General features: G+C 35.2%; 1 protein-coding gene across 47 annotated transcripts in view; it reads left to right on the forward strand.

Moving 5' to 3' along the window:
• RBFOX1 (RNA binding fox-1 homolog 1) overlaps positions 1 to 27318 on the forward strand; it is a 2817840-nt gene that overhangs the window by 2732176 nt on the left and 58346 nt on the right. For all 47 annotated transcript variants that reach the window (XM_056804034.1, XM_056804033.1, XM_056804032.1 and 44 more), the window contains one exon: positions 18907 to 19039. In XM_056804034.1, coding sequence (XP_056660012.1) covers positions 18907 to 19039 — 133 coding nt within the window. The remainder of the gene's footprint in view (positions 1 to 18906; positions 19040 to 27318) is intronic.

Below are 27318 nucleotides of genomic sequence, written 5' to 3' on the forward strand. Positions count from 1 at the left end.
CAGCAACCTCCCCCACAAATAAAGTACTTTAGCCCAGGCTAATATTGATCCTCCTAAGAATTTTAAACAAGAGTTTAAAATTTTTGCACCCAAAGTGATCACAGTACCTTTAGTTGAGTTGGAAGATGTGGCTTACCTCCACTTGCCATCTGATAGCTTCTAATTTTAATTTATTATTCTTACGATATACTGTAGTAGATTCTGCCTTTTCTGTGTGGGTTGAAGACCTGAAAGTCCTATTTATATCTTTTCATCTTGGGAAGCAGAGATGGTTTCCCACCCTAGTTATGGCCATGAATCTTATTATATCTAATCTGATGCAGATCTCATTAAAAAGTGGCTCAATGGATCACACTGGGGTTCTGGGTTCAAATGTGGCTCAGATACTTCCTAGCTGTGTGACCCTGGGCAAGTCGCTTAGATCCAATTGCCTAGCCCTTCCTACTCTTTTAACTTGGAAACAGTATGTAGTATTGGTTCTAAATAAAAGGTAAAGGTTTGTTTGTTTTTTTTAAAAAAGCTCTTTTCAAGGTCATATGTCTCATGATGTGAATAATAACATCTTAAAATGTTTTAATCCTTATCAATAGAAAATTTCTTGGCAGAATATGTGTGTTTGCCATTGTTCTTTGGTATAGTTATTTAGCACCTCTTCCCAATTACGTATAAGATGTGCACCTTCCCTTAAGAGGAGATGAAATGGGCTTCGTAATTTTCTAACAGTTTGTTTTTAGAGTTCAGTAATTCAGAGTGCATACGTGTGTTTCTGTGTGCTTATATACATCCAATTTAACTCAATTTCTAAGGATGAAAATGGTGGCAGACGATATTTTGACTCATTCTTATAGTTAATTTGATCTGCCATTTCCTTAAATTGAAATTTAAGAAGATAATTTATTCCATGGGTGGGAAACTCCAACACTAATTAGCAATATTATGTGCCATTGATCACCACCAGCAGAAAAGTACTATTTTCAGGAACAGGTGCAGATGATCTGCTTTAGAACTTGTTTTAGCCAAATGTTCTTTCTAGAATCAAATTTAACATCTTTTCCCCCTCTTTCATTGGCTAATAAATACATCTATTAAGAACAATAGATGGGGGCAGCTGGGTAGCTCAGTAGATTGAGAGCCAGGACTAGAGATGGGAGGTCCTGGGTTCAAATATGAACTCAGACACTTCCCAGCTGTGTGACCCTGGGCAAGTCATTTGACCCCCATTGCCTAGCCCTTACCACTCTTCTGCCTTGGAGCCAATACACAGTATTTATTCGAAGATGGAAGGTAAGGGTTTATTTAAAAAAAAAAAGAATAAGAGAATATATTATACAGGTCACAAATATTCGTGTAAATATAGTTTGTTTTCATACAGTACTACTAAAGCTATATTTAAGTTTTTGCTAGCATTGCTGTTCAGGGAAATCTTAAAAAATAAAATTAATTTTAAATCTCTCAAAATTTTTTCTTTGAACAAGAAAAACATTGATTTGGAAAAATTCTTGCAGAAGCAAATTGTTATCAAACTGCATGCAACATCATCTTCATTTATTCTGCTTTATGAAACTCAAGGGCAAGAATATAGCAGCATATTTTAATTGATATATTGATTACAATTTTATGGAGTAATTTTGTGGAATTCATTAAAAATTATTTAAGTGGAAGGAATGCATATAAATCAGGTTCACAACTTTTGGGGGGTGGGGTGAGGTGGAGCATAATTGATAAAAACTTCCAGATGGTTCTGCAATTAAATTAATGGTCTAAATTAATTAATGACTCACTTTTATTCATTCCAATATAGCAAAATGTTGCAATGAGATCTGGTAACAGAAAGTAAGTTTATAGGTAGTTGCTTTAATTTTAATTGTTTTTCCCCTCATTCTACCCTCTCTATAGGTTTGGGAATTCATCTTTGCTTTATAGCTTTGCTTGCTAACCATTTTAATCTAACATCATACTTGAGGTTTTCTGAATGCACCATAGACCATAAGTGGATAACATGATGTTGTAGATAGGATCCTGGACATGAAGACAGGAAGACAAATTCTTCCTCAGACATTTATTTGCTAACCCTAAGCGGTGAGTTACATAAACCCACTAAACTAAAACTATTAATGGTGTTTTCCTCAACTATTAATTGAGAGTTTGGGTAAAATGAGATCCCTTCCAGATCTAAATGCAGATCTATATTGATGAAAATGCCTAAAGAACTGTGAAATATGGGGACACAATCCCCCAACATAAAGAGTTTGCATGCATTAATTTTCCATTACCACATCCAATAGAATAAAAAGGGAGAACTCTTTCTTCAAAAATGGTGCCTCAAGGTTTAAACCATTTAAAAAATTATTTTCCTTCTTAAGAGCTTCCCTTTTACTCTCCACCTTGGGTCATCCATGTAATTAAAATAAATATATTTCTTATAGTGTAAGGAAATTAGAGAATAAAAACTACCTGTAATTTATCTAAAAAATGGTTTTTACCTTAATAAAAATTTAGAGAACTAAACAGTCATTTCCAGGTAACACTCAATTTTTTTGTTGTTGATTCCCTTTCTAGTATTAAAATTCTTTCTTTAGGCCAAGAATTTTCTTATTACCCTTGCCCTACTTCCAATTCAAAAATTTTAATCTTCTAATTCCCTAGGGAAGCTGATCCTTTTCCTTTCTATATTTGAGACCTATAACCTTCAAGCTTTGAATTGAATTTATCCTCTTTAAAAGCCAAACTTTTATAGATAAATATTCCATAATAAAACTTATCTTTTCTATTATGCAATTTCCTTCATATTGTAAAAAACAGTAAGATAGCACTTTGCTTACTCTTTGAGTATTAAGAAAATAATTTTATTTGGCAGAGCAAATGACTGCCTTTAAAGGCTTTTCCAGGATGGATTTGACCATAAATATCATAAAATCATATAGGATTCTTTAAATTACTTAATAGAGGTTATCTTCCTGATGATTAACATTAACTTAGGCATACAGTTAGGAGATTTATGCCCTCCAAAAGTGTTTACCATTGTCATAGAAGAGATTGAGCCCAGAATCTGAAGTCAGAAGGTATTCCCTATAGATGATGAGGCCTTCCAGTGGCTCTTGTTTGTGGATGACATTGGGCTGATAGCATCAAATCCCAGAGCATTACAGAGCCTCCCAAATGAGATGCAGGAAATAGGAATTAAATAGGAACACTAAATGCATAAAATATTTCTAATGTCTAGACTGTGGAATGTACTTAAATTGCCAAACTGTAGAGGCTCATCTATGTGTGTGTGTATTTTGTATGAGTAGATATTGCATGTACATATATATGTTTGTATGTATCTGTCTAGATCTATCGATAGGTATTGATACTAGACAAACACTGCAAATAGTGAGTTGTACCCAGAATTGGATATGAGGGGGAGAGAGATGCCTGTGTATTCTCTTTGGAAAAATGCAGAATTTTCCCACTGTGGAAAGTCTTTTTAACTCAAAGTTTCTCCTTGAAACAAAGGTCCACTTTTTTATACTAATATTCTTTTGCTGTTATATGATGATGAGTCATGAAATACCATAGACTATAATGAACCAAAGTTGTAGATCTCCCAACAGGTAACTGGGGAGGAATACGATTGTTGTAAACATGGTAAAGTACATTATAAACAAGAAATAATATAGGAGAAGTGGTTTAAAGTAGCAGTGTCAAAGGCAAATAGAGATGAGGGGCACTAATCCACCCATAAGGATGCCTGTGAGCTGCATATTGACTTAGTTTTAAAATGTCATATTATCAATATCTTATTGGATTTGTATTTGTTTGGTTAAATATTTCCCAATTAGATTTTAATCTGGTTCAGACCAAACTTGAGAGTATCATGAGCCTTGTGTAGCACATAGAACATTTGTTCAACACTTCTTGGGGTTTTGTCAAGGAAACAGGAGCAAGAAAAGATGGACTAGTTGAAATTATAAGAAAGGGATTGCTGATCTGTATTGCATAAGCTAACCTTAGTATCTTCAGGATGTCTCAGAAGAAAGTGAGGGAGGCAGCTAGGTGTCTCAGTGGATAAAGAGCCAGGCCTGGACATGGGAAGTCCTGGGTTCAAATGTAGCCTCAGATACTTCCTAGCTGTGTGACCCTGGGCAAATGAATCCCAGTTGCCTGGCTCTTGCTGCTCTTCTGTCTTGGAACCAATACTTAGTATAAATTTTAAGGCAGAAAAAGATTTTTTTTAAAGTGAGGAAGACCTTTAGCTTTTAGAGTGATATTCTGTGTTGTACATAGAGGAAGACATTTAGAAACATCAGACAAGAAGGACAAACAGGGATTGCTGGTTAATCTTCATCATTAGAAGGAATACACAGATTGATGAAAGAAAAGATACATTTGGGAATAGCATTCTTACTCTGATCAAAGCTGTCTAGTTACAAGAAAGCAAATCCTGCTTTCCTTTCCCTCCCCCTCACCATTGTTTTCCCTATTTTCTTTGTGTTTCCTGTATTCTGATTTTCCTCTTAAAGCTCTTCTGTTGGGCTGTTCACTCCCAATTCCTCCACCTTGCATCAATTCATCTGGCACTATTTTCAGCATTTTCCTGAAGCCTTAGCAGACAAACACCAATTATTTCCTCATAACTCTGTTGCTTATCGTCCACAATCCAACTGGCTTTGCTCAGAATATATATCAGCAAGGAAACTGCATTCACCAACTTAGTAGCACCAAATACAGGTTGAGGTGATTACTTAGAGAAAAAGTCCACCAAAAGGGACACTTGAATGTTGACATTTATTATATATTTTCTCTAGCCATTTGGGTTAATGAGCCATACCTTTCTATAGCAGATTCTGTGCTGCTTCTCTCAGGATCAAAATGCTGAACTAGATGGGCATGGATCTGGCTTAGTTTAGCAGGTTTTCTATTTTTAAATCCTCATATTTGAACTATTATTCTTATGTCCCATAATGATGTGGATATGACCCTGTAGTATATAATATTATTTAAGCAGAGCACGAATATAATGCATTCCATCAAGCCAGAAAGGTTTTGACTATGAACCCAGTGACTGATTTTTTCCCTGTCATCAGTATTTTGGCCAAGCCAAAATCAAGAGGGTGAGCCACCAGGAGACAAATATTTTTTTGCCATAGAAAATCATGGAGACAATCTTCTAAGTCATTAGGGGGTTATAAACACTCAGTAAACACGTATTAGGTGCCTACTTTTTACCAGGCACTATTCTAAGCCCTTGGGATACAAAGAAAGGCAAAAAACAGTCCCTGTTTTAAGGAATTCAGTCTACAGCAGGAGAGAATAGACAAATAGGTCCCACAAGCTATATATAATAGATCTTGGAAATAATAAACAGAAGGAAAGCATCTAAATTCAGGAGAATCAGAAAACTTTATAGAAGGTGAGATATTTACCTGGAACTTGAAGGAAGTTGGGGAAGAAATGAGGGTCAGCTAGATGATTAAGTGCATAGAACACTGAGTCTAGAATCAAAAGAAACTAAATTCAATTCTGAGCTCAGACATTTACTAGCTATATGGCTCTGGGCAAGTCACTTAACCTTTATTTTTCTTAATTCACTTGAGAAGAAAATAGGCAAACCACTCCTATAACTCTACCAAGAAAAGCCCATGGACAATATGGCGCACAAGGTCACAAAGAATTGGATACAACTGAATAACAAGGAAGAAGTGAAGACAGAGAACTTTCTAGAGATGAAGGACAGCTGATGAAAATGCTTGGAGTTGGGAGATGGAATGTCTTGTTCTTGGAACATCAAGGAATCCAAAATCACTATATCATAGAGTATATGTGTGGTATTGGAAGTGGGGAGTGTGAGGTATGAGAAGACTGGGAAAGGTGGAACTGGGGCAGGTTATGAAGGTCATTGATAGACAAAAAGAGGACTTTGTATTTGATACTAGACACTAGAGAAAACCTTTAGAGTTTATTGATCAAGGACTGGGGTGAAGTGTTTATGTCATGGTCAGATCTGTATTTTGGAAAGATCATTTTGAAAACTGAGTGGAAAATAGATTAGAGTGGAGAGAGACTTCAGGCAAGGTGTCCAAATAGGAGGCTATTCCAGTAGACATTGTAATCTACAAGAATGGTGAAATCACAGGTCCCTGGTATATTTAGAATAAAGAAAATCATGTCTAACTCTTTAAAATCAGCCATTGTCATTTTCTTCAGGGTGATTTTGAACTAGTACCCATAATCGGGGTTTTTTGCCCCTTTGGTGGGGAAAAGAAAAGGGAAATGAGAAAAAATCTTAATGCAGATAATCCTTGCATGGTCAAATTGCTCTCACAATCATGTCAATTTAAAGCAATTCTCATATTTTTCAACAGTAAGATGTACAGTAAAGACTTATTGATGAGTATTGTTTCTAGGACTATGTCTACGCTTTGTGCTAATGGACTTCTTTACATTCTTAAGTGGATTCTATCACATTTTAGCTGCATTTTTTTTCTGGTACATTCTTGGAGTTATTCACATGTTTATCTTGGAATCATGTCAAATGCAAATTTCAGTGGTCATGAACCAGTTACCTTCTTGTTCTAAGTGTCTTTTTTGATTTTTTTTTGTTTTTGTTTGCTTTTAAAACAAACATCACATTTTTCAGTCATTCTTCATCACAAAAGAACCTTTGACTTGGGATACTATCTCCAAAAATACTCTAAGGCTTTCCACTCAATGAAACTAAAGGGTTTGTTTTTTTAAGTTGATTTATGATCTTACCAGTAAATAATGATTCTCCAACATTCTTCCCATTTCATAGTATCATGCTAATTTGCTTACCCTATTTAACTTCCCTCTCCAGGTGCTTAATAGAAAAAGATCAGACTTAACATTGAAATATGTCACACTCGAATGGGCACCTCCCTTCAGCTTGGCACAGGGCCAAGGCATAGTGATTAGGCATTTGTTGTTACAGTGGTAGTTATTGTTTCATGTGTGCAGATGCTCCTTACCACAAATGCATGTTAGTGTCATTTCATTCAAAGCCTTTTTCCACATGAATAACAGGAGAAAAAAATTGGTAAACAAATTGAAATCTCTTACCTTTACTGGATCATTTTTATTAGAAATCACGATAGGTTTATGAATCTAAAAAATACTCATTTATAATCATTTTTATTAACCTTTAGCATCCTACCTTCCATGTCCTATTGTGTCCCTGTTTTAAATTTTCTTTAAAAAACAATTTAAATGGCATTGAAAAAATTTTAGTTCACTATCCCCTGAATATCACCTAGATAGGCTTATTTGTATATTTTCACTTTTCAAATGTATTTTTGTCTTATCTAATGCCATTCTGTTTTGCTAAGACTTAATGATTTCCAAGTCTCCATTTTCAGAGATTTAAAAAAGGCTAGGTGAATCTTATAGCTGTGTCAGAGACATGGTCTGAGTATGAGAAATCATATGTTAAATGATTGATACCCCATTCTCTTTCTGCTCAAGTTATTAATCTCAATATAGATGGTGTCATTTATATTTTCACGTTCTGGTTTTGTTCCTTTAAAAGACATCCAGTAGCAGAAGTACTATCCCATGGTCTGCCCTCAAACATCTTATTTGTCTTGATATTTCTTTTACAGAAATACATATGACAGATAAGGAGTCACCAGAGAATCCTTTTGCTTTGTGTCAGACAGATATTAAAACAATAAACTATGTTGCCCTGGGATTCTAGCTCATGAGCAACCAGAAAACAACAAGGCAAAGATGAGATGTTTTTGAAAGGCGGTGAGGCAGTTGTTCTCGGAAATTCCCTGGAAACCCTTGGTCCTGTGATACTGTTGACAGAAAGTATTTTTAATGCTCACGTTTCCTTAAGTGGATCAACCAACGGCTTGCTATTGCTTTAAAATTTAAGTATCTGTCATTTTTCATCCTCTACTGGCCCTTACTTGGCAATAGGAAAGTCTTTAATCAGTTTGAAAAGCATATTAAGAAGATCCATTGCTATGAATTTTTACCACTTGGTTGTACTTGACTTGTTTCTCAGAAGTGATGTGGATTTTAAAGAGGAGAACAAGTCAACTCTTAATCTGAGGCTGTAAACTTGGATTGATGTGTGGGCAATATGGCAATATACAATGTTGGTAGCATATGGTAAGAATCTTGAGGCTGAAGCCCTGAATATGCTTATATTTATACTAATAGGTGCCTTGCAGGGAAACTGGACTGGCACGCATTTTTTTTTTCACGAAATGAGGCCAGTTTACTTAAAAGAATTTTACCTGCAGAAATCTAATAATCACCCAGAGATGCCCATTGGCTTGGACTCTTGAGTTGCCTCCTCCACCAGTCTTTTCTTTCAAAAGCATAGATTCTTTGTCATCATCAGTGAAGGTACACATTCTGAGGTTCCACATGAGACTTGATAGCTCGTACCACTAGTTCATGAATAAGTGGTCAATAGCTAACATAGCCCACAAATGTGCTTTCACATCTGACCACCTCCATCAGATAGCTTTTAGAATGGCAACCTGTATGTCAGCTCTGATGTTGGTCCTAGCCACAAAGATGATGGGTGGTTTTTGAGCTCTGATAACTAACTTACAAAATTTGATGGCATCATTCAAACATAGAGCTGCCAAAGCAAACTGTAGCAACACTGATGAGCCATTCATTCCATGCAGTGGCCAAAAAAAAAAAAGAAAAAAGAAAAAGTCATCCCCTTGTGATGAAATGTCTATTCATTAATCTCTCTAGACTAACTGGATGGCCCTTAAGTGACACCTACATACCTAAAGCTGTTCCTATTTTGTAGTTACTGCCTATGCTACTCCATGGAAAGGTCCTTATGGGAACTGGGTTTATCTCTGAATCCCATTGGGGCATTAGAGCAGGACTTCAGTAGAAAACTACACTGAATAAATGAAGTATTTACCCAATTTACAAACTCCTTGATCAACCAGCCCCCTCACATCATCTTCTGTTAGGAAGCTCTAGACACCTTGTAATTCAATTGGAATTCAGGTTGGGATCATGTAGATAATTTATCTCACTTGTGCTATTTCCTACCTTGGGAGACAGTAGCTGTTTGTTCCAGGCAACTATTAGATCATGAATGATTTAACAGTTGGACCTGTATTTTGTATATGCATTAAATAAAATAATTATTTGTATAAGTTATTTGGTTTTTTGTGTTAAACTGTCAGAAAACTAAATTGAAACGGGTTCATGTTTTGTCAACTAATAGGTTATGACAAATCATTTCATCTAAATTAAAATATATCTCAGCTTTGCATTTTTAGCTTGGTGCTATTTTGTCTGTCTTTTATTGCTCTTGCAGACAACAGAAAGTAACTTGGAAATGCCTTCTGTGGCTCTGCCAAGTTAAACACTCCACAATTGAGATTCATGCTCCCTTTGCTGAATGAAATGTTACAAAAATCCTGCCCGCAGGGAATTGTCAATATATTTGAGTAGGCAGATCACAAATATCACTTCCACACTGCAAAACCTTATTATGTCACATTCAGGAAATAAGACATCCTGAATATGTCTTTTGAATTAATTCATTTTTCTGGGGAAAAATAATTTTGGTGGTATGCAGGAACAATATAAAAATAGCAAAATTCTGAGTAGTACGTTTCTAAAAAAATATACAAGATGGAAATTAAATGGAAAATATCAGCCTTTAGAAGATTTAAGTTAGTGATTCAAAGGAAATTAATCCTTTCATTTTTTGGTTCTATTCCTCCTCTCCACTCCCATATTGTCCAAAAGAAATGATGTTATAAAGTTTTCATGTCATATGACATGAAGTGCTGACAAATCTCCATTTCTTTTTGTGTCCCTCCCCCCCCCATCACTTTTAGATTAAAATTAGGCATTTTCAGATCTAACAATCTAAAAAAGAGGATGTTTCCTAGTCAATAAACTGTTGTGCATTTCAGAACCTATGAACCAAGTTCTCTATTCCAAATTCTCTAGGAAATGGTGAATGTAGTGTGTGTCTCCAAATGGCTAAAAAAATGTATATTACTAACAGCTTTTTTCTACTAATGCAGCTATTTTATAGTTTGAGTTAAAGTCAAAGTGGAAAATCAAATATCTAGATAATTCAGATCAACCTTCTAATCCTTGGTCTCCAAATTCTGACAAGAGGAAAGAAAAATGTGAATGATCTCATAAGGTTTATATTGATTGGTAAAACTTACTGAATAATTCCTTAATTCTTACTAATTTTAAGTGTATAGTAAGTCTCAGTATAATGCTATAATGCAGTATCTACTGTTTAAAATAATTGAAGAAAAGTTACATGTTCTCTAAACTATATCTTATCATGAATAGAAGCTAGCCTGTATAGCTATGGGAAAAAATGATAAGGTTGTTATTTGCTTTAAAGCAAATTCTAGATATATCTATTGGCAAGATTTTCATGTACTAACACGAATTGTGCCAATAGGTAAATTAAGATATATTGACTCTAAATATCCCTTGGTATTTATTATTGGTATAATAAAAATAGAGTAATAGTTATAAGGCAGTCTTGCTTTTCAACAAAGCCTAATGTTGCTCCTACACTTGTATTATTTGCCATTGGCTTTAATAGAACTGTCCCATTGTTGAAATGATACACTGGGGGTAAAATACTATGGCATTATTAGTGTTTTTTTAAATAATGGCATAAGGCATTACCATCAATTTGTGGGGAATTTTAATGTCTTGTCATGTTGGGGATAATGTTGACCTAGCCTAGCAACTTTCTAAAGTCTTGATTAAATATATTCCATTAATAAATTTTCAGGCAAACAAACAAATGAAATTGGGGTACATAGTGTTACCTGTAATGTAGTTGAGTTTCATTTTGTTTTAATCCTGTTTCCAGGTTGAATATTAGAGGAGAACAATGGGGAAAAGGTTATGGTGTCTTTTAGGAACTCGCCAAAACACTTCATTCTTCCTTTCCTCTTTTATCTGCCTCATTTCTCTACTACATCCTACTGTCTTTGATGCAGAGAGCTATATTTCTGTTTCATGACCACATGTATGCAAGTGAATGACAGCTCCCAGGCATGCATGGCTGCTCCCTGGAAATCCTACCACAGGAGTTCTATGATTTAGGTGCTGAGTTGAAGCACTAAGCAGAAGGTCTTGTCATAATCTAAGGTTGTGTTTACTCACACACTTAGATTTCATAAAAATGGGCAAAAATGCTTTCAGTGGAATTATAAAGTAAGCAGGATTTTAGCTTCAGATTAGCTCATTTCAGATTTTATGTTATCCTACTTTCCAATTTATAAGAAAAATAGAAGCATAGCTTCAGAGTATAGAGAAGGTTCACAATGGATTTGTAGCTTTTAGAGTAAGAGATCTTAGAAGCCATCAACCCCCTTATTTTACAGATGAAGAAACTGAGGTAGGGAAAAGTTATAGAATTTGAACACAGGTCCAGTACTCTTTGCAAACATTTTTCACTATGGGCTTATTTTATAAATACAAGCAAGTACATCAAGAAAAACTTGGCACCTCCCTCAAATTAGCCATTCAAATCTTTAGGTAACTTAAAAGTTTATATAAAATGTTAATACTAAAAAAAAAGACTTTTATAGCCTAAATTCTAATTTTTTTGTCTTTATTCTTTATTGTCTTTATTGACTTTATTCTGTGGAGTTTTTATACAAATTTCTTAGGCCCTAATGAATTGTTATCAACACTTAGTTTTTTGTTTTGTTTTGCCTGAAAAATTAAATTTTTATCTAGGAACTAAGAAGCAAGGGTAAATTTAGAGACTTAGAGAAAATTCCTAGATCATTGCTGACTCGGTTAAGATCTCTGTTGCTTTCATTGTTAATTTTATTTACTATACTAACTAGCCTAATTGTGCCTCCTGAAGGCAAGCCAAGACTATTAATTTGAGGGAAGCAGGCAATAAATTTGGGTCCTGGTTACGTCAGCATTTGTCATCATTTACTTTGAAATGAGGATTCCCTGATACCCTTTGCCTCTGAAGAAGTTTACTTGAATTTCACAAAGATGTGTGACACATGCTTTAAGTTCTCAGGAAAGCCCATCTCACTTAAGCCAACAAAAAATAATCTTTCATACATAGGATCCTCATTAATCAATGTGTTATTAAATATCCTCTGTCTGTGGAGACTAGCCACAATCATAAATAAATCACTTGGCTGCTGTGTTCTAAGTTGAAGTACAAAGCAAGCCTGCCTTGACTCGGAGGTAGAGGATAGAGTAAAAGATGAGCAACCATCTTCTCCCAGTAAATCACTTCAACTCTCTTATGATCGTGCATAGCTGAGTATTTCACTTCTAGATACAAAACTTCATTTCTTCTCAGTAGAACTTGGATGCCTCAGACATCTAGCAATGTGAAAAATGTGCAATTAGGCACAAATGCATGCCTGCACAATCCCTTCCTTGCCAATATTGTTTTCCTAAATATATAACAACATAGAAACTTCTGGCTAATTTGGATTTGACTAAAACTTTTGTACCATGACGTTATGTAAAAGGATTCAATTATGGTGCGAAATGTTTTGTAAGTAACTATCTCCCATAAAAAGTTAATTAATCAGGGTTGTGTCAATTTCCTCGTGCCATGTCAATTTGCTGCAAGGTAATTAATCACTAATCGCCCACCAAGCAGCAGGCTGAGGGACAATCCACGAGTCATTTATTGTCTTTCTGCAAATAAATGGCACACGCAGTCATGAAGAAACACATCTTGCCTTTCATAATATTTTTATCGACACTTTTGCATGTTGTAATAGACTGTAGCAACAAGCAGCTGTAGTTCAATGGAATATGAATATTAAAGAAACAAATGAGAGCAGATTTATAGGCCATTGCATTTCTGTTATGTCAGTTTTGAGATTAAACTGAGCAAATGAACAGTGAAAAATTACTCTTCCATGTGGAGAATGGTGATTAGACTTGTACATTAATTAGAAATTTTTGTTTTTTTCCCTTTTCAATGCATTTCAAATGAGAACATCCTATATGAAAGTGTTTGTCCAAAATGTAGATTTATTCATTTCTAAACAACAGAATTTAATATCTACACATATTTTTATTGTGGTGAGGATAGTGTAGCCCAAATATGTGCCTTATGGAAAAATATACTGCAAATGTAAGAACTACCAGCAGCTTCTTAACTGTGTAAAAAGATTTTTGTAAATTAAGAGGGCCATTTTGTAGGTATTTTTAGTCACCATTGGATTCTCTGATAAATTACAAATGAAAATACTGTAATGATCCAAAAAAATGGTTTGAAAACCTTGACCTTTTTGGTTTGACATCACAAGGACAAAAATATACTGACTCAATGAATAGCTCAACCAGCTATTATTTAAGAATATTGACTTAGTGTCCTAGTGCTGATTGGGTTAATGCACATTATTACATGATTCAGAGCAAATTATGTGTGTGTGTCCATAGCCATATTCGCATACACAGGTATGTACATCTTTAAAATTTATTTGAATATGAAAATTTTAAAATGAGAAAAAATCAAATTATTTGAAATTTTCTTTTTATTGTGTCATACACTATTCTGCTTCTGAAATTGCTCACCCCCTGAAATACAGGATTCTATTTATCTCACCTCAGCACGCTACCTCTTATGCCACTTCCTAATTTATTGGCCAGCACTTGTGATGGGAGTTCCCCCAAGGGGAATCCTGCTGAACTATGGCTGTAATGTTGATATAGCTTTAGCTTCCTAGAATTTTGCAAATGAAAATTTCCTACAATAAATTATCCACAGACTAATTCAAACTCGAATTAGCATTAAAATCTCTCCATCTTAAAACATTCACATGGTTTGGAGAGTTGGCGTTATGGAGTGAAGGGAGATGAAGAGTGGGAAGAAGATAGATTCATTCATCCATTTTGATGGCACACCTTTCTCCGGGCATATGGCAGTCTCATGCAAATTCAAACCAGAGCACAAATGCAAAAGAATAATTGCCCATTAAAGCGGTTGTATATTTTTATAGCTTTGATGCAGAATCTTCCCCCCTGTTGGTTTTTGCATCTGCTCCTCTTCCATCTATCCCAGAGCTCTAAAACTTTAATATGCAGTTTATAACCCTCAAGTATTTTCCACTGGTTTTGTGTTTCTTCTCTTGGGATCTCCAGGTTTGTGAGAATATATCATTCCTTTTGTGTTGGAAGGTAACTACTGTGTTTTAAAATCTAGAAATCACAGTAGCCAGTTGTAAAAATAAATATAATTTAGAGGCAATACGACACAAATCACAGTAAATCTTATCTTTGGTGAGGAGGAAGCAAGAGTTTGAAGGATGGAGGAAATAAGGTGTGGGATGAGAGCTTCTGGTGATTATATTGGTTAACTCTTTTGTCTAATATACCCATGTTGTTTTGCTGCATCATTCATTCACATGCCTGGTTGTATCGTAACTCTTTCTTTTTATTGTCTCGCAATGTAGCACTCTTTATTTAAAAGAATTTTAGTTTTGTTAACATATAGAAATATTTACTTTGTGAGAATGCAGCTGGCTGGGCAGGAGAGCTTCAGGTAGGGATATTTATCTGTCAACAAGATGTACAGTCAGCATGTATTCCAAAGATTCTTAAGCTGTGATCTCAAGAAACCCATTTTGAGCTTATGTACTAGATCTAATTTTCACTGCGGTGATACCAGATTTTTCACTTTGATTCATGCCAAATAAGGTTTAAATTTTTAGTATAATAAAGCTCAGGGTTCATTTTATATTTTTCCTTATCCCAGTCAGACACTAAATGATTTTTCAGTATAAGCAAGCTAACCTGTACATGTTCAATTGTTCCTTATTAATGATTTATTTTAATGTTTATTAACTAAGGTTAAAATAGTCAAAATCAAACTCAAATGTGCAACTCTAGAAATATCTTTCTAAGGGAATGACACAGGAAAGATATTTCTAAGTTTTGTGAGTTAATGAAGAAGCCAACATTGGACAATTATGATTTTTATCTCTGACTCTTTTTTTATGCCAACAGGCTATATTTTGTAAATTAGCATATAGCCTTGTTGTTTGTATTTCCTTTTAAATTATATTGAAAAGGTTTTTAATGATCTGGCAACTGGCAGTGCCATTCATTCATTCATTAATAAGTATTTACTAAGAATCTGCTGTGTGTTGGGTTGTGAGCCTAAAGAGAAAAGCAAAACAGTCTCTGTGCTTTAGGAACATACATTCTATTGGAAGGAAACAACTTGCGCACATAGAAGTAAATACAAAATATACAAAGTACTGAGGGGATAGGAGTAGCCAAGGGAGGAATCAGAAGGGGCTCACACCTTAGCTGTGCTTTCAAAGAAGCTTGCTATTTTCTTTGTTCACAAAATCAAATGAAATTGAGACACGATCTATATGGTTCAGAGAGAGCTATTTCTCTCTCATTCTGTATTGTACAAATTATGTAGATAAATTGTTTCAAATATACGTCATGTGCAACTTTTGTCTATAAAAGCACATTGGAAGAAAGAAGGATGATATGACCACTCTAGCACAGTGGTTGCTCTAAACAATAGCCAATAATCACATTGATATATTTCTCTATTCTTAAAACAGTGTAGAGAAGACAGTGGGTAGCAAGGCAAAAATTCAACATACATAGGTCAAAAAATGATTGTTCCTTCCATTTCTGCATTTCTTCCTCATTCCTAATCATGCCCAGCATATGGTCTTATATTTAGCAAGTGTTTTGTAAGTATTGCTAAGTTGAAGTATTCTCGGGTCATTCTTTTCCCATATATTTATCATTTATCATGTTATGGAGTGATGCATTTTTGTATCTCCAAAAGGAGCTATCCTTTTATATGATGACAGAAAAAGACATGAAATGCCTCTTCTTGTGGATTTCCTATCAAGTCTGTGGACTGCTCTACAATGTAAAAAAAAAAATACTCAGATACCAACATCATTCCATTATAATAGTATTTAACTAAATTAAAAGCCATAAGAATTCCCAAATTATTATCTTTAGGGTCCATGCTGTTTGTTTTCTCATAGAGAAAATATATTTTCCAAGTTTGTTTGCAGTTTCTGGGCAAATGCAGCATATATAAAAATGGAAATTATCACCTTGGGAACTATGGCTATAATATAATAATGAAAATTATCACCCTGGGAACTCTGCCTGTAATACAGTTAAGTCATTTATCTGTTGTTCATCAGCAGATATTTTTTGAATAGTCACCTTGTACCTGACACTATATTTAGTATTTTAGAAAGCTCACAGGGTATTAAGAGATGGTCCTTGCCATCAAACTACAAAGTTTAGTCTTCATTCAGGTATCCATTTCACTTTTATTATCTTGAACTGGCAAAAATTTCCTTTGAAATCAATTTCTTGTGCATGCCAAATGGGATCTACCAGTGCTAATTTTCTCTTAATGCTTCCTGCCCCTGCCAGTTAGCATCACCTCTGGACGAGTTCATATAATAGCTTTTTTCAGCATTTACATAAGAAATGGATTTCAAAGTATATTTCTGCCTGTTCAAGGTGGTGGTGTTTGGTTGTTTTTGTCGTGTCTAACTCTTCATGACCCCATTTGGAGTTTTCTTGGCAATGGTACTGGAATGGTTTGCCATTTCTTTCTCCAGCTCATTTTGCAGCTGAAAAAAACAGAGAAATACTGGGTAAAGTGACTTTCCCAGGGTGACCCAACCAGTAAATGTTTGAGGTTGAATTCAGATTTTCCTGACTCCAGGCCTGGTGCTGTATCCTCCTCAGCCCCCCTACTCAAGGTGATCAAAGTGAAACAGCTGTTTAAGTGAAGAATCTACTTTGGTGTTCAGAGTCTCCACATGGATGGTCCACACTTCCCCAGATCGAAAGATGGTTTCTCAATCCTCTCTTTTCACAGTGGAGACGTGGCCTCCTCAGGAATATGAAATTTAAATCCTAAAATTGATTTGTAGACATGTTTGCATTGTTTTAATAAAATAGGAATTTTTTTAATGCCGCCTACTGGAAGCCCAAAAGCCATGTATTAAGACCTGTAAATACCTTATACAGCATCTAAAAGGCATTTTCTTTCTTGTAACAAAGAGGTATAAAATTGAATACTGGCTTTGCACTTTTAACAGAATGTTCTCCTCTTGCTATATTGTTGTGGCTCTGTTTCATGTTGTATCTCAACATCTAAATCCTAACAGAATTACTGTAAAAGCTGCTTGTCGCTGAGAGGGATCTTGTAAAGCTTGGAAGGTACTGTAGCCAGGTGATAATGGATGGGTCAGCATAATTACAGTATTCTCTCTCACGGGCAGCCAGCTGCTTCAGCAGATTGCAAATTTTTCATTTTCTTTATTTCAACATTCAATGTATTTCTATAAAAACTTAATATTTAAAGTGTGGAGAGACACATCCTGAGTCAAAAGCGCTCACCCTCCTTCCCCCTGCTCCCATCTTACTCCGGAATCTGGAAGCAAGCTTCTCATCTCATCCCTGCCTTCTCATTTAGGAGAGTTTGGTCTACTCATTTTCTACCTTAAGATTCACACCTCTATACTATTTAAAGCACATTTGTTGAAACTCCAGCCAGGAAATCCAGGTGTTACAGACAGCATATGGTATAGAAACCTGGGAGGGAAATAAAGCCTGCAGGTTTGCTCTTTTCTTACCTTTTAAAGTTTTCTAAACTAAACTAAAGTAGAAAGCCTAAATCTGCTGGGTTTGCTTCATTCCACTTGCCTTAACTATCCTGAAGTCCTCAGAACTCCAAAAAGAATAGGGGATGGGGACGAAGAGAATCTTTCTCCAAAAGAAGAAATAGCATATTGTCCACGACACCAGCCACTCCTCTGCTTGGTCCATAATTCAGTTCTGGTAGGAAAGTATATTTCCAAATAGCTTACTTTTGAACCAAGTCACCTAGTTTGGCTCACTGTTTCTAGGAAGGAAAAATTCCCACATTCCATTCCTTGGAGTTACGCTTTGAGCACTTCTCTGAAATCAAACCTCATCTTTTTTTCTGTAGCCTTCACTGTATCCTCCTTGTATATTTAGGGGGAATAGTGGATAGAGTGCCAGCCCTGGATTCAGGAAGACCAAAGTTCAAATCCAGCCTCAGATACTTGATAGCTACATGGCTCTGGGCAAATCACAACTTTTATTTGTCTCACTTTCCTCATCTGTAAAACAGAGATGCTAGTAATAATACCTACCTCACAGGGTTGTTGTGAGGATCAAATGAAGTGATTGTAAAGTGCGTAGCACAGTACCTGGCATACAGTATAATATATAAATGTTAGCTGCAGGAACAGGTAAGTGGCTCTGTGGATAGAGAGACAGGACTTGAGATGGAAGATCCTAGGTTCAAAACTGTGTAGTCCTAGACAAGTCACTTAACCCTGTTGCCTAGCTCTTATCAGTCTTTTGCCTTGGAACTTATAGTGTCAGTTGTAATTTGTTTATTTTTATTATTTTAAAATTTTTATTAAACTTTAAAAAGTTTATAAATAACTAGAATTATCAAACTTATAAATTATTAAATTTATCAAATGTATCTATTAAATTACCAAATTTATTGAATTTATAAATTATTGAATTATAAAACTTATTAAATTTATAAATCATTAAATGTATTCTATTGTTAAATTTATAAATCAAATTTATTGAATTATTAAAAGAAATATTATTAAATTAAATGTTATTAACTTTTATTACTTTAAGGTACTTATGATGATGATGATTGCCTTCTAGAACATCAGCTCTAGAAAGGACTTTTAAATATTATCCAGTCTAAAGCCTTTATAAATGAGAAAACTGAGTCCATAGATCCTAGGATGATGGTAGATTTCTTGTATTCTCCTTCTGTGTGTCCACATGTATGTAAGGAGCAAGGAGCGATTTGGGCTTTGCCTCCTATGTCTAATCCATCCATCTCTCTCCTCCTTTCTCTTCTGTTTCCCTTAGTGCCTGGTTTCCCTTATCCAGCTGCAACTGCAGCTGCTGCTTACAGAGGAGCCCACCTCAGAGGCCGTGGCCGTACCGTCTACAACACCTTCCGAGCGGCGGCTCCCCCCCCTCCCATCCCAGCCTACGGAGGGTAAGCGTGGCAGTGTCTCCCCTAGTCCTCACCCCTAAGGCACTGAGCTGTTTGTGAGTGCAGTGCATGCTGGTCTTGTCTCCCCACTGGAACCAACCCAGCATGCAGCCCATCCGAGTGCCTGAAGTGGAGCACCTTGCACCGAGTATTGAAAAATGAGCGTAATTTGTCCTGTCATGGTTGGTGGCTTTAAGCATTTTATATGTCACATGTTGTTATGTAAATTCTCTTTGAGACTGAATGCTGTAGAACAGAGAAATGGTTACAGCTAAAGATGTATTTTTTATGATTGCAAACATCTGGTTATTAAGGAGGTTGGATCCTGCTTAACCCTTGAAATTGGGCCCCAGACTATTTTTATACACAAAAATCATGGTGGTGTTTTTTTGTCCCTCCCTAATGACACATATACTGAAGTCAAGACTTCATTTTATAAAGTGTTTGCCAAAAAAAAAAAGAGAGAGGGAAAAAATTGAGCATCAATTCAAATAGAGCCTTGTCAAAATTGGAATGAATTAAAATTGTTTTATTCATTTTTTACCAAAATAATATTTGTCTTTACATCCTCCCCTTTGGGGGCAGGAGTGTAGGGAAAGGGACCCAAAAAAGCACACCTTTTTCTTTCCCAGAGTTGGCTTGGTCCTGCAATTCATGACTCAGCTATTGCCAAATCCTGTGGGAATGGTGGTGAAATTCTATTTAATTGCCTCTAAGATCAAGTGGAATGGTGTGATCTGATGGTTATCAGGAGACATTGTGCATCTGTGCTATTACATTCTAGGAGGAATTGCAATAATAATTGACTTTTATCAAGGGAAGATATGTGTAATTCAGTGAAGCAAAATAGAATTAGACCAGGAATTACCAGGAAGCAGGTTTCTGAGGTCAGGCTCTCTGGAAGTTCTAGATTGCCATTCAGAAGACTGTTAGAAAAGTCAAGAGGCTTTTAAAGCTTTACAGATTTGAATTTTTAGACAATAGCCATTGGGCATTGAGATCTTAACCCTAACTCATTGCATTTTACCCACAATAGATGTCTAATTACTTGAGATTCAGGAGACTTTAATCAATATATCAAAACTATGTGACCCAAGTTAGTTTAGACCAAAATGACACTCTAATCCCTTCTTTTAGTAAATTGGATTTTCATGAGATATAAATAAATAATACATCCGATATTATTATTTAATCTACCTTGGTACTGTAATCATAATTTTAAGCCCTGGTCACACCATTTTATAGATCAGGAAACTGAGTTTTAATGAGATTCTCACTTCCCCCACCCTCCCCAGGGCTAGGTCAGTTTATGAGTTGTAAAAACAAACAAAAAAAATGCTTACTATGTTCATAAAGCAACTAAAACAAGGTCCTATGGCTATAAATACAAAATTACACATTTATACCACGTTCATTTGGCTTAAAAGTATCTTAACTCAGTGGAGGATAATTGCATCTTTTTCGTATGTGTATCCATAGTATCTTATCACTATATTGAACAGAAAAGCATAAAAGTAAACTTGTATGGCTTATTCTCACATGAGTAGTTTATAAAATCTCAGAATAACACACCTGCTATAAAATTAAAATTTGCTAACTTAAAAGAAAAGTAATCTTTGTTGGAGATAGTCATGCATAGCTAATTAATGATTTTTTCACAAGGGAGCTGTGCAACCATATTCAACTTATAAGAACAAAATGTTTGTGAATGTCCAGGAAATGGTTTAGATTTAATATCCTACTGTCATTACTAATCATTTTTGTAATAATAATACAAATATACCTTTTGTTGATGAGCTAGGCTATTGACATTTTGTTGGCAATTCAAATATAACAGTAAGGAATTTGACAGAATTCTGGAGAGGTACCAGAAAACTGGATGCTGGGACTCCTGTGGCTTGTATCTATATGGTAACAAAGCAACCCAATGGAAAGTGAAAAACTCAGGTCATCATCCAGAAGTTTTGCTTTTCATGATACTATATATCTGGATATTTGCAACCACTGGAATGTTGGGTGACATGGAGACTGAACTTTGTAAGTGAATTTTCCCCTTTCCATTTGTGTATTTTGGCATTCTATAGATATATCCCCCAAATCATTGGGAAGACTCAAGAGATCATCTTGTCCTAAGGAAATAGGTTTATTCCAAAGTAGAAGTTGAATTAGTATATGGAAAAAGGGAATTCACGTTCTTATCTACTTTACTCATTTAGAGTAGAAAAAGATGGGAAGGGTATTTGTGTCTAACATGCTTAGGGAAAACACAGAAGCATAGACAAGGGACCAAGTGATCATGGTTTTGCAGATAAGATGTTTTCCTTTGACGGATCATCTCCCAATACCTGAGATTCATGGCCAGGCTCTCCTAATTACAGGGTCTCTTTTAGTTGTTATTCTAAAGTCATTCTAAAGGAAACAAGGTTTCCTTTTGACTACTTTTATCAGAAATCTTACCTCCAGTGGATACAACTCTTTTGATATCTATATCCTGGAAGTATTTATTCATGAAGTCAACATAATCATTTTCATCCACTTAGCTTAATTTTTATATCTTCTGCTGACAAGACCTGAGCCAAAGGAAATTTAAAAGTCTTAATTTATTTTTAATTCTTACCTTCCATCTTGGAATCAATACCATGTATTGGTTCCAAGGCAGAAGAGTGGTAAAGGCTAGGCAATGGGGGTTAAGTGATTTGCCCAGGATCACACAGCTAGGAAGCGTCTAAGACCATATTTGAACCCAGAACCTCCTTTCCCTTGGCTTGGTTCTCAATCCACCCAGCTATCCTCTGAAACCTGCTTTTTTTACATGTACAAGCAGAAGCTTCTAGGGAGTATTTCTCCCAGGAGCAGGGCCTCACTAAATTGAATGATGTGTGCTCTGAAGATTTAATTAATTTATTACATGGCCATTGTTTTCTAACAAGAAATGATAAGGATGGGGTAACAGGAGATTTTGGATTTTGGACCCCTCTGCATAACTTTTGTTAATGTACTTTGCCTCTATGTGCCTTATACTCCTCTTTCATAAAAGAGGTACCCATAGGGTTGTAATACCCTATGTATACCAGAAAGAACTCAGTTACATTTGTATGATGCTTTAAATTTTTTCAAAGTGCTTTTATGATTCATTTTATGTAAGTTTTTTAGAAAGAACTTTATAAAGCAGATAAGACAGATATTATTATTATTTAAAATTCATTTGCCTTAAGAATGATTAAGAGATTGTCAGTGTGCTTCATGATATTTAGGGTCATAAAAACCAAAGATAAAGTTTTTACACTTATTGTTGGGCACCTAAAAAATGGAATGCCACAGGAAGTATCTTTAGAGACCTAATAAGATAAAGCCCAAATGCTAGAATGGAATCTCTACTTTGTTATTTCCTTCATGCTGACTAATAATCACCAATTTGCATTATTCATTTAATGAAAGTACTAGGCAAAAAAAATGATACCACCTTTCTTCATTTTCAATGTTTTCCAAATTAATACAGCATTTCCCCCTCAGATGTTATTAATACAGAATTTGGCAATAAGTAGACAATCTCTAAATGTTTAAAGAAGCGTCTAATAGGCCTAGAGCATAACACCATAATTATATTTCAATTCCTCTTCATAGTGGCCAGAATACTTTTAAATAATGATTTTGAAAAATAATATTTCTGCATGTCTTAGAAGTCATATTTTAAGATATAATATATAATTTTGGTGTAGCCAAATACAATTAATTTGCATTTTAAGTAGAATGATTTTGCTTGAGTCCAAAGTTTTGTTCAGTTTTGTTTCTTTTACCATGTGAAAACCATCAAATGAGTTATTTCATTCAATTCAATCAAATAAATATTTATTCAATACCTCCTTAATGCCAAGTATTTATAAGCAGTGGAGGAGATATAAAGATTAAATAAGACATATGGGCCTAACTTCTTTTATATGATAATTATAACAAATAAATGCTGATTAATGCATGGGTTGAGATTTGTTTTATGTGGATCAGTGTATTTTTCTTCTGCATCGTCATCTTACAAATTAGGAGTTGGACTCTCCTGATCTAAAACCAAATTCAAGGTTCATTTTAATTATAGGAATTCTATTATACACAAAGGGGTCAAAATATACTATTCTTGGGTTAGTAAAAAGAATAGCAGGCTTGCAAGAGATGGGTTTTTGACCCAGCTCTTCCCCTAAGAGCACGTAGCCATGTGTCTTTATCCAAATCACCTAATTTTGGGGGCCCTTTTAATTTCCTTGCCAATCAGTTTAAATAATAATATGCATACTATCAGCTTTATGAAGTTGTTTTTAAAAACCTCACATAAAATGAATCATAAAAGCACTTTGAAAAAATTAAAGCATAATACAAATGTAACTGAGATCTTACCTGGCAGAGAAGAGGTCATTTTTAGATGGACAAAGTAGAGAGTTAAACAATTAGCTCATAATTTTAGACAGTATGGACAGATAAGAACTTAAGTGAGGCTTTTAAAAAACAACCATCACTAAATTACCATTCTCTTTCATTAGCAGTGGGTCTTTTAATTCAAATGATACCACATCTCCATATTATAAATACAGCATTTGAGTAATAAAAAAATGGAAACAATTTCCAGTTTCAGTTAATTTTATGGCATGACTAATATGATAGGATATTGAGAAGAACATTCAATCTGAGTTTAAGACCAACTCTGATATTAATTAGCTAGCAATGTGGCTGTGAAAGAACAACTTTTTCTTTGTTTGGACTAAGGTTCACACAACTCTGTAATACTATAGCTCTATAAAAGAAGTAGAAAATGAAGAAGTGATGAAGAATTCATCACATTAGATAGATGCTTCAATTCATGTGAATTTATAAGATATGACCCTGGAAGGAGGAAAATTCCTTACAGATATTTCTAATTCCTATTAAAGACTCAAACCTAGTAAGATTGCTTAAAGAATGAACGGAGGAGCCAACTTCAAGGGGTGAAACCAAGATAGAGGAGTAACTAGGGCAGCAGTATGCAATTTCACTAGGAAAATCCTCCCAAATGAAGAGTAAAATATTGCCACAAAATGAATACAGGAGTGAAAGAACCAACAGAGACTACGGGAAACAACCTTCAAAAAAAGAAAAACCCAAAAGGTAGGCAGAGACCATCTGGGGAACTAAGGTGAGAGGGGAGCAGAGCTAGCAGAAGGCATAGCAGTGAGTGAAGAGCAAGCCAAGAGCAAACCACAACCCCACCACCCCACACATCTGCTCTTATAGGTTCCAAACTTAAATTCAAGCTAAGTCAGACTCTGAGATCCTTCTGGGTAAATAGATGTCCAAGGCAACTAACACCTCTTGAAATTGCAAACCTGTGGAGAAGTCCAGAGTCCCACCCCAAGGCAATATGGGCTGAAGGGGGCCAATCTGCTTGGGCCCAGAGTGAAGCCAGTCTGGGTTTGGGGTGGGGACATAATCCACAGTTTGTGGTGAACTCACAGTTCTTAGGCAAAGCCTCCCCAGAAACTTTTTTGCCCAAAACTAAAAGTAGAACTCTAGGATAGGGCAATCAAAGCTATGCCTAATTGAATCAAGAATACCTTGAGACGAAAAAGCATGAGCCTAAGCCTGGGGGTAGAATCTGATCAGCACCTGACCTGATCAATTTCAGAGCAAAGTCAAAAGCTTACACCCAAGCCTGAGGAAAGTCTTTAAGCTATCAGCATCTCAAGGGTCAATTGTATCAGCAGGGGGAGGGGGCTCTCAAGAGTTTTCAGCCCTCAGACCATCTGGTAAACTAGTGACAACCCAGAAAACAAGCCAAAAATAACATTAAGAAAGAACTGAAGTTTAAGAGGGTACCCCAACTCCCCAGAAAACAGTGCAGCCTACTTATAATTAGATAGGGAAAATGAGCAAACAACCAAAAAAGCACCTAACTCTAAAGACTTGTTAAAGAGACAAAGAGCAAAGTGCAGACACAGCAGGGGATGACAAAAGAAAAGGAAACACACCCAGAGACCAATAGAAAAATATGGATTAGACACAGATTCTGGAAGCACTCAAAAAAAGACTTCAAAAACCAATTAGAGGTAGAGGAAAAGTGGGGAAGAGAAATGAAAGTGATACAAGAAGAAATGGACCAATTGAAAAAAGAGAAACAAAAACTGACAGAGGAAAACCAGGTCTTAAAAATCAGAATTGACAATCTAGAAACTAATGATTTCATGATAAATTGAGAAACAATAAAGAAGAATCAAAGGAATGAAAAAAACAGAGGAAAACATCAAATATCTTGTTGAAAAAAACAACTAACCCAGAAAACAGGTCTAGGAGAGACCATCTGAGAATTATTGGATTACCTGATGCTGAAGAAAAAAACTTAGATATCATATTACAAGAAATTATCAAAGAAAACTTCCCAGAGGTCCTTAAACAAGAAAACAAAATTGAAATTCAAAGAATTCAGAGATTGCCTCCAGAAAGCAATCTTCAATTGACAAGTTCCAGGAATGTAATAGCCAAATTCAGGAGCCACCAAGTCAAGAAAAAAACATACTTAAAAGCCGCCAGAAAGAAGCCATTCAAATACCATGGAGCTACAATCAGGATCACTCAGGACCTAGTGACTTCTACATTAAAGTATTGGAAGGCATGGAATATGATATTCAGAAAGGGGAAAGATTTGGGTTTACAACCCAGAGACACCTATCCAGCAAAACTGAGTAAACTATTTCGGGGGGTGGGGGGGAAATGGTCATTTGGTAAGAAGATTTCCAAGCATTCCTAAGGAATAAGCCAGACCTAAACAAAAAGTTTGAAGACCAAATATGAGACTCAAGAGAAGCCCAGAAAGGTAAATAAGAAAGAGAAAATCCAAGGGGCTCATTAAGGTAATAATGTTTATATGTCTATATGGAAAGAGAATTTCTATAATTCTCAAAAATTAGTCAGTAGTAGAGAAGATAGAAGGAATTTACTCAGAAAGAGGGTGGAAAAGTAAACTAATTATGATAATATGATGTATATGGTTATATATGATGATATGATATATATATAAATATGATGATATGGAAAGATATATATGTATGATATGTATGCATATGAATGACATGTAAAAAATCACTCAAGGGCTGAAGAGAGGGTTGCACTGAGAGTAAAGGGGAGACATAGAATAGGGTAAATTATATGACATAAAGAGATGAGAAAAATCAATACTGAGAGGGGAGGATAAGGGTAGTGACAGGCAATGCTTAAACTTTACTCTCTTTATAACTGGCTCAGAGAGGGGAAAACGAGTATACTCAGTGGAGCAGAACAAGACAAGGGAAGAGGGGGGGTAATAGAAGGAAGGTAAAAGAAGGGAACTGGGGAGGTGACAAAAACAAAATAATGCTGAGAAGGAATAGAATAAAAGGGAATAGAGCAGGATATAAAGAGGATAATAAGATGGAGGGCAATACACAGTAATAATAATGGTTAATGTGAGTGGGATGAATTTACCCATTAAACAGAAGTGGATAGCAGAGTAGATTAAAAAACAGAATCCTACTATATGTTGTTTACAAGACACACATTTGAGGCAGGGTGACACATACAAATTCAAGGTAAAAGGCTGGAGCAGAATATATTATGCATCATTTAAAGTAAAAAAAGCAGGAGTAGTAATCATGATACCAAGACAAAGCCAAAATAGAAAGTGAACTGATTAAAAGAAATAAGGAAGAAATTACATTTTGTTAAAAGGTACTATAAACAATGAAGTAATATCATTACTAAACATCTCTGCACCAAATGGTATAGTATCTGGATATCTAAAGGAAAAATTGAAGGAGCTCAAGTAGGAAATAGATAGTAAGACCATATTAGTGGGGAATCTTAACCTTCCCCTTTCAGAACTAGATAAATTGAGCCAAAAAAATAAATAAGAAAGAAGTAAGGGAAGTAAATGAAATACTAGAAAAATTAGAGTTAATCAATATCTGGAAAAAACTGAATAGGGATAAACAGGAATATACCTTCTTCTCAGCAGGAGGTGGTACATATACAAAGATTGACCATGTACTAGGCATAGAAATATTGCCCCCCCAAAATAAAAAAAAATAATAAATGTCACTTTTTTAGATCATAGTGCAGTAAAAATGATAATTTACTAGAGTCCTTGGAAAGGCAAATTTAAAGTTAATTGGAAATTAAATAATCTAATTCTTCAAAACAGGTGGATTAAAGAAGAAATCAGAAAAAGATACAGACTTCACTGAAGAGAATGACAATGAGGAAACATTAAATCGAAACCAATGGGACAC

This window comes from Monodelphis domestica, chromosome 7 (genome assembly GCF_027887165.1).
Source record: "Monodelphis domestica isolate mMonDom1 chromosome 7, mMonDom1.pri, whole genome shotgun sequence".
Lineage (NCBI taxonomy): Eukaryota > Metazoa > Chordata > Mammalia > Didelphimorphia > Didelphidae > Monodelphis > Monodelphis domestica.